This window comes from Pleurodeles waltl, chromosome 4_2 (genome assembly GCF_031143425.1).
Source record: "Pleurodeles waltl isolate 20211129_DDA chromosome 4_2, aPleWal1.hap1.20221129, whole genome shotgun sequence".
NCBI lineage: Eukaryota > Metazoa > Chordata > Amphibia > Caudata > Salamandridae > Pleurodeles > Pleurodeles waltl.
The window spans coordinates 742898905-742918247 of NC_090443.1; the positions used below are offsets into that span (position 1 = coordinate 742898905).

General features: G+C 42.4%; 1 protein-coding gene across 7 annotated transcripts in view; it reads left to right on the forward strand.

Annotated features, from left to right (window-relative positions):
- CLCC1 (chloride channel CLIC like 1) overlaps positions 1–19343 on the forward strand; it is a 190529-nt gene that overhangs the window by 27486 nt on the left and 143700 nt on the right. For all 7 annotated transcript variants that reach the window (XM_069232390.1, XM_069232391.1, XM_069232394.1 and 4 more), the window contains exons 2-3: positions 4177–4321; positions 14790–14900. In XM_069232390.1, the coding sequence (XP_069088491.1) occupies positions 4181–4321; positions 14790–14900 (252 nt within the window). In that variant the 5' untranslated portion in view covers positions 4177–4180. The remainder of the gene's footprint in view (positions 1–4176; positions 4322–14789; positions 14901–19343) is intronic.

The window sequence follows — 19343 nt, forward strand, 5'->3', positions numbered from 1 at the left end:
GGAGTCCATCCACTCACGGGAGTCCCGTAGTGTCAGGAGAACTCTGGGGAGAGGGGGGTGGCTGCCACAAGCATCCCACCAGTTCTGGTGCCTGATAGCACCATTCCTGAGAGGATGGTGCAGAAGTCCAGATGGAGGGTGAGAAGGGGGAGGCAGTCCCCAGTGGGTCAGGGGTTGCCCACTCTGAGTTCACAGCACCCCAGGAATGACCCTTGTGATGACACTTTTGGCATGAGAGGGCTTGATGCTCTGTCAGATGGACAGGGGTCTGGAGACCTTCACCAGTCAGACTCTCACATAGCACATCAGGAATGTGTTTCCCTGGAGCTTAGGGGGTGGTTGTACTCCCCTGGAAGTCCTGGCTTGCCAGGTAAATGCTCCGCCTAAAGGTACAGACCCTGGTCTGGAGGGCCAGTCTCAAGATACTGCCCCTGAAATGATGGGAGGGAAAGTGAACAAAGTGTGGGGAACCACAGAGGCTAGAGAGCCCTGAAAGACGTGAGGCTTGGCTGTTGTCCCTGACAGCTGTCAGTATAGGTTGTTGTCCTTGTGGACAGAGTTGCCTTTGAGTTGGGGACAGGAGTCACTCCTTGAGGTTGGAATGAGCCACACTACTATGTTGGCCATTGTGGTACTGTCTGCCTACTGCAATACATCTGCAGTAAGGTTAGGTGCTACACAGATAGAGTCCAGAGGTGAGGAGAAGGATGCCCATGGTTAGCTTACTGGCCCCTGAGATTATGGCAGAGCGATCCAACTGGGTTCAGGAAGGCGTAGAACTGGAGCACGCCCCTGCTGCTGCGGGCCATGGTCCATGTTCTATCGCCCTAAGCAGGGAAGTCCATCAAAATATTGATTGGTCTACCCTGGCTTTAGGCTGGAAGGGGGCTGTGTTAGATATCGCCCTATTTGCAGGCTTAGCCCCAAACTTCTGCCTATTTGTTCTGACCGGTTTTTGTTGGCTTTAGGACTCTGGGCACTTTACCACTACTGACCAGTGCTAAAGTGCATATGCTCTCTGTCTAAAGTATAATGGTGATAGGTTTATCCATGATTGGCCTATTTTGATTTACTAAAAAGTTCCTAGTAAAGTGCACTGTGTGTGCGCAGGGCCTGTAAATCAAATGCTGCTAGTGGGCCTGCGGCGATGATTGTGCCACCCACATGAGTAGCCAAGTAAACATGTCTCAGACCTCCTACTGCAGCCTCTGTGTGTGCAGTGTTAAACTGCCATTTTGACCTGTCAAGTGCACCCACTTGCCAGGCCCAAAACTTCCCTTTTACTACTTGTAAGTCACCCCTAAGGTAGGGATTCCCCAAGGGCAGGGTGTAGTGTATTTAAAAGGTAGGGCATGTACTGGTGTGTTTTACATGTCCTGATAGTGAAAACCGAATTTAGCAGCATTTCACTGTTACAAGGCCTATCTCTCTCATAGGTTAACATGGGGATTGCCTTGAAAGTTATTTCAAGTGTAATTTCCCATTAAGAGCAGATGGAGCTATGGAGTTTGGGGTCTCCTTTGGTGAAGTTGTATTTTATATTGTAAGTTTGAAAATGCCACTTTTAGAAACTTGGCATTTTCTTGCTTAAACATTCTGTACCTCTCCCTGGCTTTGGAATACACGTCTGGGTCAGGAAGACAGTTGGGCTGTTTGTGAATTCACTCTAGACATTCACACAAAGAGAGCTGAAGTGTGTGACCTGCATATCCTGATGAGTCTTTTTGGGCTAGAGTGGTTAGAGGAGTTGACATTTGCACACCTGAATAGGACTGTGTTTGTCCTTACGCAAAGCTGTCTGGGGCCAAGGTAGAGTCTTGTGCACTACAAAGACTATCCTTTGAAGTTTGCCTACTTCTAAGGCAGAAATTAGTATAAGTATTGAACCTCTGAGACCACAACTTAAGAATCCCTCTGGACTGAGGGCATTCGGCCAGGATGAAGAGCTGGCTGCTGTAGGAGGGACTGGCACTCTGCTTGTTGCTTTGCTGCGCTGAACTGCTGCTTCTGTCCTGGGAGTGAAAGGACTGGACTTTGCTTTCTACATCCTGCTTCCAAAAGTACTCTAAGGGCTTGGACTGAGCTTGCCTCCAGTTAAGAAGTCTTAGGGACATCAGAGACTTCATCTGCCAGCACCTGGACTCTCTTGCTGAGAGTCCTCACCCACCAGGTGTTGCCAAATCCAGTTCCTTGGCCTTTGGGAGTGAGTTCTGGTGTAACCAAGTACATCGACACCAGAGCTACTTTGGAACCAGCGCCGCTGTCTGACTCTGTGCCGCTGCCTGCACCAAAGCTGTGGTCCCAGCTGAGTGCAACGACTACATCTGATGCCGCTGCAGCTCCTTCGAAGTCCAGCCACAGCGTGAGTCCCGAATGCCGTGTCACTGACTTCCATGGCACCTGACTCTGGCGAAGCACCTGTGACTCCGTGGTGTGACCACGGCACTGTGAAGTCGACGCCTCACGTATTGACCTGATCAATCGACCCTGCCGGATCGTAAGGAACCGACGCCTTGCCACTGACGCTGTATCACCTACCCTGCAACGGTAAGGAACCAACGCCTCACCTCCACTGCCTGGCAGTAAGGCACCAATGCCTCACCTCCCCAGTAGCAGTAAGGAACCGATGCTGCACCGACTCCAGCAACGCCTCACCTTCCCGACTCTGTGTAACGTCTTTGTTTCATCGTTTTCCACAGGTATTGTACCTCAGGTCCATTTGAATTCATGACCACTTTGCACTTCCTCGAGAGTGGCGTTGGACTGCATCAGGGCATTGTGATAGCCCCAGTTTAAGCTATTGTGTTTCTAAGCGCTTTACTGAGATTTACTCTTTAAAAAATTGTATCTTTGCTTGTGTATATTGGATTTTTGTCAATTTGGTCTTGTTTTACTCCGCTAAATATTGCCTTTTTTTCTAAATTGGTGTAGTACTTTTGTGGTGTTTTCTGTGTGTGCGCACACACACACACACACACAAATACTTTACTCATTGCTTCTGAGATAAGCCTGACTGCTATTGCCAGGCTACCAAAAGGGTGATCGGGGGTTATCTTAGCTGTGTGTCTCCCTTGCCTTGACTAGAGTGAGGGTCCCTACTCGCAAAGGAAGCAAACCACTGCCACACAGAGATCTGATTTCTAACACACCTATTTTTGGTATTTGGTGTTCATTCAAACTTCACAATAATTTGCAATAGTTTTAAACTGGGCACTGAAAGGGCTGGGCAAATGTAAAGAGCAGGTTTTAGTACTTGGGTGGCTAGAATGCATAATGGAAAAACACAGTCTAGAGTAAACCCTCCCGTGCCCCAGAAAGAACTCTCAATGAACCATCAATTCCATTATGAATGGTGAATTAGCTAAATTTGTGCTTGTGAATCATACCAAGATAGGGCTGTGGCTTGCCTGGGAGTGTAGAGTATGTTAGTTGAGTCCTTGTTAAATCTACAACAGTGCTCCACATCTAACATATTTAAGACTGTGCTTCAAAACATTGTTTTATTTGATTCACTGTTGTCCCCCTGTCATTTTCTTCTGCAAAAGAGAGAAACCCCTAAGTGCAAAGTAATTTAGAAGACAGTTGTCCTTTATGGCAGGATTGTGTGTTCATTTCTCTTTTTACAAGTTCTTCCATAGTGCAGAAAAGCAGCAAAGATACAGAAATTTCACACGGGAAACACGTATTCATGGGTTACTCTGAAAGGTATTCTAAGCCCTGGTTCTTTTAATGCTCTCACCACTCTCCAACCAGTTTAGAACATTCCTCACTCCCTTTAGAGTAAATTGGGAATAAAGATCCCTTTTTTCAACTAATGTGTGTATAGCGTACCCTTTTGTAAATTCTTGTCAAACAATTGTTCTAAAGCAGAGTATGGAGTTTTGGGATAAGCAAATACCAATCAAGCTGAAAAAAAGAAAGAAAGATACACTTGTTAAAATGAAACACCTACTCAACAATAGGAGCACATTTGCAGAAAAAGCACATCAACACAGTGGTCCAGTTTCAGGGGGAACTAAAGTCATCAAAACAGTCCTATGCAATCAACCAAAACTATTTGAATGTGGTCAACTGGAATAGAACCATTGTATAAAATACCCTGCTGTAGTCTAGATCTGTCTCAGACGTCAGGCAGCTTTTGTCAACTAACAGGAGCTTTTCTGTTTGTTTTTTTAGAAATATGCATTGTACAATATGGATTAATTTGATGCTGAATGTACTGCTACTGCTGACAGATTCAAGGGCTCAGGATGATGAGTGGATTGATCCTACTGATATGCTTAATTATGATGCAGCCTCAGGAAAAATGAAGCCTACAGTGGTATGTTTGTATTGCAAATTTTTTATTTTCTGTGTTTCTCAATATTGTTTTCTAGCATTGCAGTAGTTTGTAATAGTTCAATAAGGCTACATTGGCCTTTTTTTGTTAAAACCTGTGTTTGCTTCCATTTAGATGCCCACCTTTCTAAAAAAATATTAGTTGTAGTTTTTTCTGGGGCATAAATGCCTTTCGGATATCTCTAGTAGGTCAAGGTTCTCAATCAGGCCTTCGCCTGGGCACTGAACTAGAGGCTTAAAATGCTGCAAGATGTTCTTTCCTGTTTATGTTCTACACAGAAGAAATAAACACATTTCAGGTTTATTCTTGGAAAGTACCTCCAATGAGACACATATGTGCCTAATTTGTATTTTAGCACCAAAGAAAGGGGTGGCAACTGAAAGTCAATGGGAGGGGGAGAGATGCATCTAAAATAGTTGAGCATGGCAGTTACTATGCACTGCTCTTCAGGACTTGTGGTGTTTAGACTCGAGTGAAAAGCAGTTCCACAACTCCAACAATGAGTCACAATGTGTGGGCATCTTCCTTTTAGTGAATGTTTATATTTTGTTAATGCATAAATAGCACCAAGACAATACATTCTGTAATAACTATTGACTTTTCATCCAGTGACTATGTGAACAAAATACACTTACAACATGAAAGGTTAGGACACATAACTGGACAGTAAGTGTAAAAAATAAAATAAAAAAAAGAGTAAAATACCACCCCAGAAAACATGACCAACATCAGGATGTACAAGGTAATCACGTTTGAAAAATTGAGAAGTGACCCTTATTTTATTTTAAATGCTGTTTACTACTTTGCTGCATGTTTGTTCATTTTTTCGCACCAGTTGTCCAAATTTAATGTGGTGACCTGGGCTGCATCCCAGTTTGTCAATAGGGTTTTCAATGAGAAAAGTGCTTTTCTAAAATGGGGATTTGAGCTCAGAATCCCCCAGCAGATTGGTTATCCAGAACCCTTAGAAATTGACAATAGGACATCAAAACTAACACGAAATAGTGGCTCTTAAAAACCCTTTTTAGTTCTTAGAACTGCAATTGGGAATTCTACACCAGCAATTTATCATCCAATAAGTTATTCTCTGGATATCAGACAGGAGTCTGGGCAATTAAGTTTAGGAAGGCTTTCAGCCGCTCTTCACAAAAGTAGGAGACCCTGACATCCATATCCCACATCATTAAGATCTACTAAGGCTAAACATAGTCAAAACTCACTTAAAATATGTTCCTGGAACATAAACAGGATTAGTGCTAATAAGCAATTAAAAGATCTAACTTTATTAAAAGACTTTTAGATTGTGTTACTACAGGATACCTGGGAGACTAAACCATTTTCTATTGATGGCTATATAGGTTTTGTTTCCCCCAACATATAAGGTGAAAAAGTTCGGTCGTACGAAGGGTGGCCTAGCAACTTTTATTGCAGTAGGGCTAAATGCCTCTTGTATGCAATTAAGAGGAAAATGCAGACCTTTTAATAATAAAATTGCTAAATTGGCATAAAAAGATAAGGAGACCTCTCCTGATAATTAATGTTTATATTCATCCTGACTCCCACTCCAGGAGTGACCTCCAAACTGGTTGAAGAAATTCTAACAAGTTTGCAAGAATCTGATGCTCCGGAGCTCTTCATTGCAGGGGACTTTAACATGAAACTATTGCAACCCTTCGAAAGAGAGGAACAGATTGTGCACCAGGACTATAAGGGGGTTTTGTTTGTTAAGAACCTGGAGGCGTTAGACTCCTGAACGAGAGGTAACAACAGGATATTCCCCCCGCAGCTACTTGCTACGCATTTGACTATATAGTGGTCACCTTGCCACTCCTAACCCTAGTTACCACATTGTTAGGACAGAATTAAGTGATCATGGTCTGCAAAGTATGGAAATTAATTATAGTTACCCAAAGCCTCAACCCGCTGCTACGCATCCCAGGAATATTACCACAACTAATTATAAGAAACTTCAATGGCGGGGTGATTCAATTGAAGTTATTGGTATAACTCAGCGTCGTTACTAAACCAACTTATTTGTGAACCGGTTGGTGCTCCAGTTGGTGACCTAATATTTCAATGGTCAGCTTTCCTGGATGAATTTGCAATCGGTTTTCTCTCTGAAAATCTTCATAAATCCCATCAGAATTACGCATTGGGAAAAGTAAGTAATAGAGATAAAATAACAGCTATGAGGAAAAAGTGGAATAGGCTACTAAGACTTGCAAAGAAGAACCCAACTTACCTTTGTATCCAAAGAGAATTAAAAGATACAGATAGCTCACATAGGAAACTGGTGTGGGAAGACAAGGCAAGGAATAGGCAGGACTTCTGGGCAAAGGCCTTATTTCTAAGCAAAAAAACAAATTGCAGGCATTTTGGAAAATGGTAAATGATTTAAACAAAGCCCCTACAATCCTGACTAGCTCGGATAGTTCCAAATCTTCTTGGTATGACGTTTTAACTCAATATTTCAACCAAGCAAAAGAATGTAAAGAAGTGATGTCTAGCCAAGGGGGGTTCGATAGGGGTTCACGACCAGGGAACCGTTGACACTTTCACCTGCCCCAAGCTCAAAGAAGAAAATGATTTAACGTTTACGGCTGCTCAGGGTACTAGACTTATTAATAAGAGTAGGCAGGCCGCGGCTCCGGGCCCAAACGGGATCCCTAATGCCTTATACAAAACTAACCCAGGCTTCTGGGCAGAGAAGTTGGCTGCGGTTTTTAATAATTCACTGGAACTTGAAGCTATTTCAAGATGCTGGAAGGGTGGTTTTATTCACCTGATTTTTAAAGGTGGAAATCGTGCCAACTCCGAGAGCTACCGCCTTATCGCTTTAACTGACTCTGAATCCAAAATACTCCGCTGGTTCCCTTTTGGAGGACCTCCAGAGCTGGGCAAATGAAAACATTGTTCTGGTCAATCAGACGGTCTTTATTAAAGGGCCTGGAACAGCGGTAAACATTTCATCTCTCACCACCATTATAGATTAATGCAATAAAAAAAAAAAAACAACCCCTGTACATATGTTTTGTGGATTTTAATTTGATTCAGGACAGTGTAGCCAGTTCTGGGCTAAATTAACCCAGTGGGGTAGCATGGCTCAGCTATTAGAAGGTATTCAGATGTTCTATACTGACACATGGATTAGGGTGAAAGTAGGGGACGGTTCATTACTATCAAGAAACATTATGACCGAACACGGTCTTAAACAGAAGTGTGTGCATGTGCCCTATCTTTGTAATCTTTTTGTATCTAGTCTGACCACTATGCTAAATGAGGTAAATGCGCACCCTCCAAAGATTGGGAACCTATGTATCTCAAACTTGCTCTAGGCAGATGATGTAATACTTCTAAGTCATACCAGCGATTGATAGTGAAAATAGCAGAATTTGCCAAACAAAATGGAATGGTAATAAACTAGAAGAAAACGAAAACTATGCAAATAAGTAAAAGAATACACAAAACGTATAAGTGGTACCTTCAAGGTCATGAACCTAAACAAGTAAAACTCTATAGATACCTGGGGGTAATATTCAGTGAGATGAGGCCTGTTACTCCCCAGAAAACCGATTTAACGTGAAAAGGGAACGCGGTGTTTCTTGCTTACCGTACCCTGCAAAGATCGCTAGACCGTCCTAGCTATTGTCCACTGCCAAACTAGTTCCTAGTATCACTTATGGTAGTGAAGCTTTGAGGGGGAGAGATGCAGTTACCCTGAATGGGATAATTGGTAAAGTTTTTTTGAGTTATTTTTCATCCCCCAGTTAATGCATCTCAGGATCAAATTAGGCAGGAATTTGGGTGTATGAATCAATTAATTGCAAGACAGGGTGCCTATATTAAAATCTGGAAACCTGGTCAACAAGCAAAGGGAAATGGGCTAAGTCAAGTACTCTGGCAGGGGATGAGTTTGAATTCAAGCACCCCATCCCAGGTCTATCTAGAACAAGCCTTAGACGATTTGGGGCCCCATTCTCTGTGGGATGAGAATCTAGTTCTCGATACTTTAAAAAAATATATTAATCGTATTATGAAGAAAATGTCTTTGGCTATGGATAAGGGTCTTTTGGCTGGCAGATCTCACTCCTAGGTAATAATAAATAAGTATAAAACCATGAAATACCAGCAGTATCAGGAGTCGGGATGGTCAAAGAAAAAAAAAGATCTATTAATTAAATATTGATTTGGCGTTCTCCCAGGAGGTTCTGCTACTGCCCCCTGGGAACGCTCTGGTTTAAGTTCCCCTTGTATTCTATGTGGGTGTGGCGTTGGGAACCTTATACACTGGATCTGCATATGCCAAGGCTTAAAGCAAGATCGCAGAAAATATCTTAAGGATGCTTTTAACCTGAGGAAGATATGTACGTGTAGGCAAGCAGTCATCCGACATTATTTTGAATGCTAGATTAATACAACTTTTAAGTCAGGTCTCATAAAACTGGATGCCCAAAGTAAGGCGAACTCAATTGAGGGTACGGTATGAGGCTGAGGCCTTGCAGTATGTTAACCTGTTATGTACAAAATCACATGGGCTAAAGGCAATAAGGTTGTAGCTGCCCTTTATAGCATATGGTTTTAAATCAAAGTTATTGGTCAAGTATATTTTACACAAATCAATATTAGAGGTAAGGTTGTATAGTTATAGGTAAGCTCGGCTGTCTTACACCTATGCCCAGAAAGGATGTTGCACTGTAAAAAGATTGTGTTTTTATGGATTTCATCTAGTGTTAGGTATTGTATTGTTTTTGTTTTGTTTAACGTGATTTTATGGCTTCTTATGACATCTGTACTGTGAATTAAACCTTATTATAGGTGGTGCAAAGGTTATAATTAACTATTATGCACTTTAATTAATAAATAATAATAAATAATCTGGTGACACATTTTCAGTTGTTAAGGATTTCACTCTTGCCAATAAAAATACACCTCCGCTCAAAAGCTTTGACACCGGAATGCAAATGAGAGACTGTTGTTAAATCCCTAGTTATTGCAATACTAATTTGCTGCCCAGAAATGATGCCCGATCTGCAAAAAGCATCTGTGTTAAGCATGCAACTCCACTTGAAATGCTTCACAAGTGATGCTTGACTTAACAATACAAACACAAGTTATTATCCCCTAGGCCAACTTGAATATTTAGCACCTCTAATACCACCTTCATAAAGTGATTGTAATCAATCTCAAATATTTTATGAAGGATTTGGACATCTAGAGACAGATTTAATTTTTCCAGTCTCTAGCTCAGCTTTCCACTCCTATTGGATCATCACTAAACAATGAGAACAGTTTGTTTGATCACAGTCACAATTGTAGCTCGTTCAGCATATAGTTACTTGTATGTTTTAAACAATTGAAAATAATCCTTGTATGCTTTCTTAATGGAATGTTTGAGCCACTTATATTGTACCATTTCTGTGTCAGGAAGCTCATTGTTGTATATTGATTGCTCAGACAAAAACACCCCCCATATTGCATATCTGTTTAGTTTTTCCATATAGTTTACTGTTTAAAATGAGAAGATCGTTACATATCCAAACCTTTGAATTAATTAACCAAATCGTCATTACTAACTTACTTGCTCATTAGGTACCATGTTACCCTGGCATTCCTTAGCATGAGACATATATTTTAACATTTAACTTAGTACTTTTTTGCAAGTCAGCTCTTCTGAAATTGGGACCCATATGCATATTTTCATGTTTCAAATGTTAACTGGAGCCAGGGCTAGCAGAACATTGTATAGAGTGCCCTGCCCATAATGGACCAAAAACCGAACTTTGTAGCCCCACCATCACTCTGCTCATGTTTCAAGCTTCTTGTTCTCCTAGGTCCTGTGAGACCTAGATTCCTAAATATCTGAATCCTTCTGTTCTCCACTTTAGACCTAGTCTGGCAGTTGGACCTTTGGGGGGGGGGGGGGCGGGGAGATCCCCAACCGGCCTAGGGTAAAGAGGCTTGACTTGGATAGATTAGTCTGTTATCCTAATATCCTTCCAAACAATTCCAGTTCTGTATGTGTGTGTGGGGTTCTGATTGGTTGAGTCCCTTACATATAATAATGCATCCTTGGTATAGAGAGATACAGTATGTAACTGGATTACTACTTGGATTCCTAAGATCCCCAACCAATGAAATTAGGACCAAACACCATGCATTCTAACACTACCCATAAATATGTCCAGCTCACTGAGTCAAACGCATGTTCCAGGTCCAGGGCAACAAGCACATAGTCCTGCTCAGAGTCCGCAGGCTCCTGCATAATATGCATCAGTCTTCTGATATTAAGCATTGTACTTCTACCTGGGATAAACCTTGTTTGGTCTTCATTTGTAAGGGACCTAATGATGCTGAATAACATATTGGCTAGGTTCTTACTCAGCAACTTGGTGTCTCTAATTATTAGCGACATCAGACGGTATGACAGTACTGGAGTGTGATCTTTGCTCTTTTTGGGCACCGGGACTATTTGGGCACTGTTTCCTGCATTGTGGGTGATAAGCAACCCACCTCCTTGGCTTCTTTGAAAACTCCCAACATTTTATCTAGGAGAAGCATGAACATTTCTTGAGATGTGTCCATTGAGATACCATTTTCTCCAGAGCTTCTTTCAATTTAGGCACTCCAATCGGGGCATCCTACCCCTCTCGCTGTGCTGCTATTAGGATTGCCTGCCTCATCCCACCCATGAATGCACTTACCTCTTGTTCATCTGTCAGAGAAGTGCCAGATTTCTCTCCCTGTCCCCCTCCCCTTTCCAGGAATTCCTTACAAATATTGTTTATCTGCTCCCTTAAAATAACCCTTCTCTCTTCACTCTGTTGTATTGAAAGTATATGCTCATGGGGTTTTTCACATTTTAACAGCCATACTAAAAGACAACCTGTCTGTCCTCTCCCTAAATGATCCGTGTCTGCGTCGTGAGTAGGTGTATCTATCAGGCTGGATCCTGATACCTCCCGTCTGTGTTTTTGTTTCTAACAGCTGCTGTTTGCAGTCCGAATCTGTTTCTGCCCTCACAACTAAGCTAGCCAGTACCCTTTCTGTGTCCACCAAGTTCCTCTCCAAGTGCCTTTGCGCTCCAAGTATTTGTGAAATGCCTTCTTCTCTGAGAGTCACCTTATAGGCCTTTCACTCTGTAGCCCTGCTATTTAAGTACCCCTGTTTATCCAGGAAGTAGCGCCCAGTAATGCCCCAGACATGAGCAAGGAAGGTCCTGCAATTTAAATGGGACCCCAGGCCAGGACTTCTCCACCCCCACCCCAACCCCCACCCATGCAAAGTTGGAGTAACTCATGACATAGATGTGGCACACCTGTGTTTTTTTTTTTTTTTTACCAAGACAATACACCTCCTCCCTCAGCAAATTAGTTTCCAGGAGCATGGCTTTTTGAACAACATGTCTTTTCATGAAAGGGTGACCCTGTATCTCTTAGGAAATGCTTTAAGTCCCCACAATACCAGGAAATACATTTACTATTTCTAGCTGCCATCCTCTAAGCGGGTCAAAGTAGTGCTTCTTACAATCATTGTCGGCCTATCTGTGTATCTTAGTCTTTCCTCATGTGATATGGGAACTTCCCTAGCTGACCTCTGTTTGTGATAGAAAACATCTAACTTCCCAACAACACAACACCTCTCATTGTGGGCATCCCTCAACTCAATGTTCGCCCCAGTGTGCCCTGAACATCTTCTTGCTGTTGATGGGCCTGACATGAAATCCCATCCTATTCCAAAAAGAACTGTAGGACTCTGAACAACTTTGTGCGCATTGCGGGTAGCATTCTGTCAGCCAGAATGAGCTCCCCAGCGAATCCTAATCCACCAGTGTGTCTACCATCCAATACACAATATAGTGTCTATCCGTATTTTCATCTCCCCCTGCCCATCTGGCCATAATTGACATAAATCATATTGTACAACATTCTGGAATGTAATTCTTATTTTATGAATCTTATCCCCAATGGCTAACATTTCACATATATGCAGGCATCTGCATTCCCTGAAAACACCTATAACTGATCAGTTCAGGCTCCACACTACAATTTAGGGTGGCACCCGCTGCTTCTTCCTTGATCTTCATTTCCGGAGCAACTCCAGGGAGTCTCTGTGATGACCCCCCACTGGGTGTCTGCTTTCCCTGAAGAGGACCTATCTGTTGGCCTCAAAGTCCCTTCATCCTGCACCTCCATGTGGGGAGTCCAGTCACCACTGTTGCACTGGCTTCTGGATTGATTCCAGCCTCTAGCTCCACTCTGTCAATAATTCACTCACCAAAGCCATCTCGAAGATGGTGAGTCCACCTGGGACCAGCTTTGTCCCCAAACACCAGCCAAGACCAGACATCTTCTGGGGTATCAAAGAAATGTCTTTCCCTGAGCCATCAGTCGTAGCTGAGCTGGGAACAGGAGCATATACTTCAGGTTCATTGCCTGGACCTTTTGCTTAACTGCTATATATGATTTCTTATCAGACTCAAACCCTGCAGACTTAATCTGGGTAAATAGCAATGATATGATTCTCAAATGCAGGTGCACTCTCTCTAGCCACACATTATACAGTCTCAATACCTGTGATTAGGAATTTGTGCTATGAGGTCAAACAGTTCAGAGTTCTTGCAGCACAGCTCGCATCAGACCTACTGCTCTGGAAATTGTTCTGTAGCTGTGCCCTGCGCTCTCTTTGGAAATCAGAGAAACCCTGGATTATTTTGTTGGGTTCATCCACATCCTCATATAACTCATTATAGTGTTGCCTAGTGGGTTTTAAGGTGCTTTTTCTTGCAAACAGACTCCTCACACCCAGACAATAATCTAGAGTCCAGCATTTCTTCTGGCTACAGGCCTCCCTCGAACAGTATGAAAGCATTGTGGCACACTGATGCCAGAGCCTCTAGCTCACACACCTACAGGTGCAAATCAACTAGGCGAGCCTGTCCGCTACAGGTAGTTGGGCCTCAATGTTATACTTCTCTGGTGTATATCCAGTGACTAGCAGGGACCCAGTGACCACAACATTCACAATTCAGAACTCCCACTCAGGACCATGGTCTGCCTGTCTCAATTTAGCGGCTAATCCAGTGCCTAGGTAATTGCTTTATATTGCCTGCCATTTCCACCCAAGGAAGCCAGGCCGGGACTCCACCAATTCAGTACCTTTGGGCTAGTGCCCATGGGATATAGCTTTGCTTCCTCACAAAACAGTTCCCAGACCCAATAGTCACGGAGTCCGCTATGCCCTGCACATCAGGCCCACAACCAGGACCCAGGTAGGCCATGGCCTACAGGTCTGGGACTCCTCCCACATCCCACTCACCTCTCGTCTGCAGATCGGGATCATTCCACTCCTGCCAGTCCCATCACCCGCAGACCTGCAGGGGGCCCACCACACTCTGCAGCCTCACTGCTCCACCTGCAGGACCCGCTCCTCTTTCTTGTATCTGGCATGTTTCAGCCTGCGCACCCACACCTCCGTACCTGGTACCTCGGAAAATCGTCAACAGGTCGATAAGGTGGACAGTATCAGCAATGCTGATGGGTCCAACTCCTCTGCAGGTGGCCGTTGGGCCAGGACTCCGACTGCCCACCACAGGATCTGCAGCCAGCAGTCTTGTCATGTATGTGTGGCACCAGGCTTCTCCCTGATGCTCGAGCTCAAGGCCACCTGTGCTGCACAGACCTTCCATGTGCCCACACCACCAGGGGCACTGCTTGTCAGGCAGGAAATCTGGCCGGGAGAGGTAGTCACAGATCCCACCTGGGCCAGTGGCATTGACACAGCTCCAGATCAGTCAGCAGGGCTGATAAACGAACCTCTTGGTGGTCTACCACACATGATTAAGCAGGATCAAGCCAAGTTGGCCAGGAGCTCCTTACAAGAGCTTCTGATGTTAGTCACGCCGTCACACACCATTCTTAACCAAATCCCTAACTTCAGAGATTTAATTGAATATTGTGCACATGTAAAGTTCCAATTAAACTGATCCCCCTTAAACCACCTCTAGCGTAGACCCAATTATTTTCATGTATTTTATAACCAGATTAGGATCCATATTTGTTCTATATAGTGTGATGTATTCTTGGATCTCTTGACTACTTATATCAAATTTTTCTTGCATCCACCCATTTTCTATCTAAGGAATAGCGAGTTTCCTGGTCACTTTTCTTTGCTAAAACCCAATTAAATAAATGGCTTCTGAGTTTTAGAAGGGACAACAAAGCTCACTGATGTGGCAGGCTTTTACTTTGATTAAAATAATAATTCACCAAGTACTTTCTTAAACTTATCATTTAAGAAACCTCACATGATATATGAACAAATGCTATTAACATTTTCACAGGCGATGTAGTCTGCTTAGACTTTTCATAGTGTATGTCCTCCTGTTAGATCTTAAAGAATCAATCCAAACTACACTGCTTAAATGTGGAAAATGTTATTCTTCTTGCAAAAGGTAGATGATCGAGAATTGGCCAAGAAGAGGTTATCTGAAATTGATAGACAGATTGCTTGTGAAATTGAAAAAAAGGAGTGTGAAAAGAAGTATGCAGCTTTACTTCAAGAGGTAAGTCTTGGTTTTGTTATTTTGTTACCACTGAACTGATGCAGAATTGCCTTTGGGAATGGACAAAAATGTGTATACCTCGGGTATACTGGTGTTACACATGCATACACACACCCCTTCCCACATGCTTTAGAGTCAATTATTGGCCTGTTTTCTTTGTTAGTTTTTTTTTGTTTTTTTTTTTACTGTAAGCCCCTTCTATCTATATTTAAAGTCAGGTGTCCATATATATCCATGTTTATAGGCAACCTTAGGATAAGGCAAATTAGCATTTTCCCTGACAAAATAAAGTATGTGCTGTGGTCTCAGACTTGTGTGAGCTTAAACGTAGACTCTGAGACATACAAAGAAACACAAATTCAGAGTACACTAGTTAAATAAATACACATGCGCTTAGGCACAATTACATTATATTCAGAGCCACAGTTACAAACACCATTCGCACATCATTACTATCTCAGACCCTTTATGACCCAGGTGCAGAGACCCACTGAGCCTCGTATAGTGATAGCTATGTCTGCAACACCTCTCGCCTACACACTCAAACTCAAAACTATAGTGACAAAGTTAGATGCTCTCCCGGTACTCTATTGGCACAACGCCTGTAGCTCAGTCTTAGAGTAACATGTGCATGGAGACACAATGTGTTCAATGGACACACACATACAGAGATACAAAAAACCCACAAACACCAAGACAGATACACAGTGAGGGAAAATATAACTTAGACACAACCATTCTAAAAATCATATTTAGAAACAGTCATGAAACAAAACAGAGAAATGAAATAAGCATATCAAACATTGTAAATCACACTGATAGTCACGCAGGCACAAAGACCATTAGCATACACATACACACACACACACTCCTATTTCCATACGCACACCCACAGTCTTTCAGTCACACACATTTAAATACTATTTTAATACCAGACATATAGCATACAGTCAAATAAACTAAAGTTGGCCATAACAAGAGCTGTGGAGGATCACTAGCTAAGATGCATAGAGATCATTCATGTGTTCAAACATTTGACAAAGAATTTGCCCTCTACTCCATTTGAAACACCTTTAGAGTTTGATGGTTGGGATACTGCATCACAAGCATGACGGATATCCCTTCTGCCGTATTTCAAGTGCATTATATCCTGTTGCACTAGCAATAGAGTAATATAGTAGACAGAAAGTCAGTCCCATTTGTGACAGAGAATCCCATACGCCAAACTCTAAATAAGGCCTAAAGTCCAGAAAAGGTAAGAATCTGAGGCTCTGAGGAAGGAACATATTGCAATCAGTTGTATCTGGGTGTGTCAGAGCCTTTATCTCTGCTCTATATAGTATTTTGATCTTGTTGGATCACTAGAAAAAATTTAGGATGGACATGTCCGTTCATCTGTGAGAATCTACATATAACTATTTTATGGACTGTATCTCTGTGTGCCACAATAAAAAATAAACAGTTTGAAGAACATAAACTAGAGATAAAATACAAAACAGAAAAATTGAGTATTATAAGACATCGGACGCCATAGATGTAAACATTAAAAAAAACAATAAGCCAATATAAAAAAAAACATTATTAAAATGGAGGAATTAAATTGCAAAAAGAATTTAAAAATCAAAGCAAAATCAAAATGAGCAACAACTAACATTAAGGAAGGGAGATGGCACGCTCATTTCACAATAGTATTGCCCTCTATCAGCCAACACTATACCTTGTTCAAAATGTTCCTTGCATTGTAAATAAAATCCTTATTTAATCTATTTACAGATTGTTTTGTACAAAAAGCCAGCCTTTATTAGCAATGAATAAATTGGAAAAACAGCAGTTGGTATAGTGACCAGAACAATTTCTATAAAATGTATTTAATCTCTCTTAAAAATTAAGCAAACAGTTAGATCTAATATATAACAATAAAATTTTAAAAATCATCACTGGTTGAATTAATCTCAGCCACTGGTGATTGCCCGGGCCGCATCCCAATCCATTGTTTTTCACCCACTGTGCTCCCTCAGATTGGATGCAGCCATACGCAGATCAGTCTTGGGCCCGCTCCAGTGGGAACAGCCCAGCCTGAACTGTGAGGCCAGGCCCTCCCTGAATCAGAATCCAAGCAACCCAGGACCAACTTTGCCTTTGTTATGGGCTCATTCGCCAGGTATAGCCTGATTCCATTGGTACAGAGAGCAAGGGACTCACATCTGGGCATACCCGTCACACTTAGGGCATCAAAAAGCAAAGCGATGGATGGAAAGGTTGAATTAATCTCAGCCACTATTGCTTGCTCAGGGATGCATCCCAATCCATTGTTTCTCGCCCACCATGCCACCTCAGTTTGGACCCATCCTTATGCAAATCAGCCTTGACCCTACTTCAGTGGGAGCAGCCCAGGCCAGGTACTTCCTTAACCGGAACAAAAGGAACTTGTGGCATGGACACTCTGTGATGAGAGGTGTGATTCGGTGACCACCTATAAAAGCCCAAATGCTGAAGTGGGGTACTTGGTTCCTTTTGCAATATAAGGTCCCCACGACACCAGTAGGAAAAGATTCCAGGAGTTACAGTTGGGAGTCCACTACCCCTGTCTGCCCTGGGACACTCTCACCTAGATTGTTGACTAATTGTTTTTTATGTTTGTGGCACCAACTGCAGATTTGGTCTTCTTGGCATTAAGGAAATTGTTAAAAACAGAACCTGCAACACACCAGCGAGTCAAAACACTGATACAGAACAGTAATTTGTCACAGATTCTGGAATCATCCTAACGGAATAGCAGCCGGTATTTCATGGAGAGTGTGCATGAACAGAGAATCTACCAAAGTCCCTCCACCAGAGGCACAAATGACTGGCCTGAATGCACCTTTCACTTGAATTCTATGAATTGTAAGGGTTATAAGGTGACATCTGCTCTCTTAGTGAATAAGTGTGTTGACATGGATATCCATAAATGTCAAGCACAGAGTCTTTAGGATAACACTCTTTTTTTTTTCTTTTTTTTTATGGGCAACCAGTTCCACCGAAAAAGAATGACACAGGAAGTAGGAGGGAATGGAAGGCTGAAGTATCAAGGCCATCAGAAGTGTGGTAAACTAATAAACAGAGGGATTGGGAGGAATATTGGTCCAGTGTACAACCTCCCTAAAGGTATGCAAGTCAAGAAAAGTACACTGTTCCAGTGAGGGAGAAAGTCAGTTACAATGGGAGGGTCCTATTTAGGAGCAAAAACCTCACACACCCAAACAGGTGTCATGCTTCATCATCGGAGTTGCTCCTCGTCAGACTGGCGCTGCAATGTCTGACGGGCTCCACCCCAGATGGGGGGGCTCTTTGCCGGAGTTCTTATCTGAGATGATGCCCAGACCCTTATTGTGTGTATAAAGAAAGGAGATCAAGAAAGAGGAATCTAAAATTGGCTCACTGAACCATAAAGGCAAATCTATTTAATCAGAATATATAGGTCAGAGGCCAAGGTTAAAACTAATCATAAGAGTGAAACGGAGTTAATGGTCAATCACTCTGGAGAGGGGTGGGGAATTTCCACGCCATCCCCTATTAAGGTCGACATGTTTCGCGTCTAAAAGAGGCCCAAAAGGGTCCAGTGACGCTTCTTCAGGACCAAAAAATGAAAAAATTGACTAGATGTATCTCCTATTTACGTCAAGTACTAGCAAACTTATACCTGAAATTGTCAGGACAAACTGTATCCAGTCACTCACACTAATATGAAATTGCTCATCCTGTCTGTCGCCCTCTGAAATGAGATAAACATGATAAACATGATTAAGCAATAGTATGTAGTATTGACATAACTACCCATAATGACACATTCTTCAACATGGGTAAGGAAAGTGGTGATGTCAAACAGTGTGAGTGTAAAACAAGTGACCCCCACGAAAACGTGTATAAACATATTTAGAAAGGGCTTGCCGTCCCCATTGTGGAGCGGGCTACCTGGGACAGAGCGGACCAATGGTCAGGTCTGTATATCTCCTCTGGAGTGGGAGAGTAATGGTACAGAGAAATGTAATAAATAAGGATGTGTTAATATTGTGCGAGGAGAGTTAGAAAAAACACTCTGGGAGGCACAATGTTACAACATTATCTCAATGAAGTAAGAAAACATCCCTAAGAAAACACATCACAGCAGTATCACCTCGTTAGTAGTAAAACGAAAATTATTAATATTCAAATCGTCGTTATAAATGCAATGATTTTCATATGGTTTATCCAATTAATAGAAGCCAATGGATAGTCATAATCGGTAAGGCTATGTCCAGAAAAATGAAATTTACAGAGACATGAAATCTGCGGCAAATGAGATGTTATCTCGTAACTTGATTTATCGTCAGTGAAAGGAAAAGAAAAGAGAAGGAAGATAGATCGCCGTATTGGTGATCAATGAAAAACTTAGTAGGTCGTACTTGACCCTCCTGCGATATT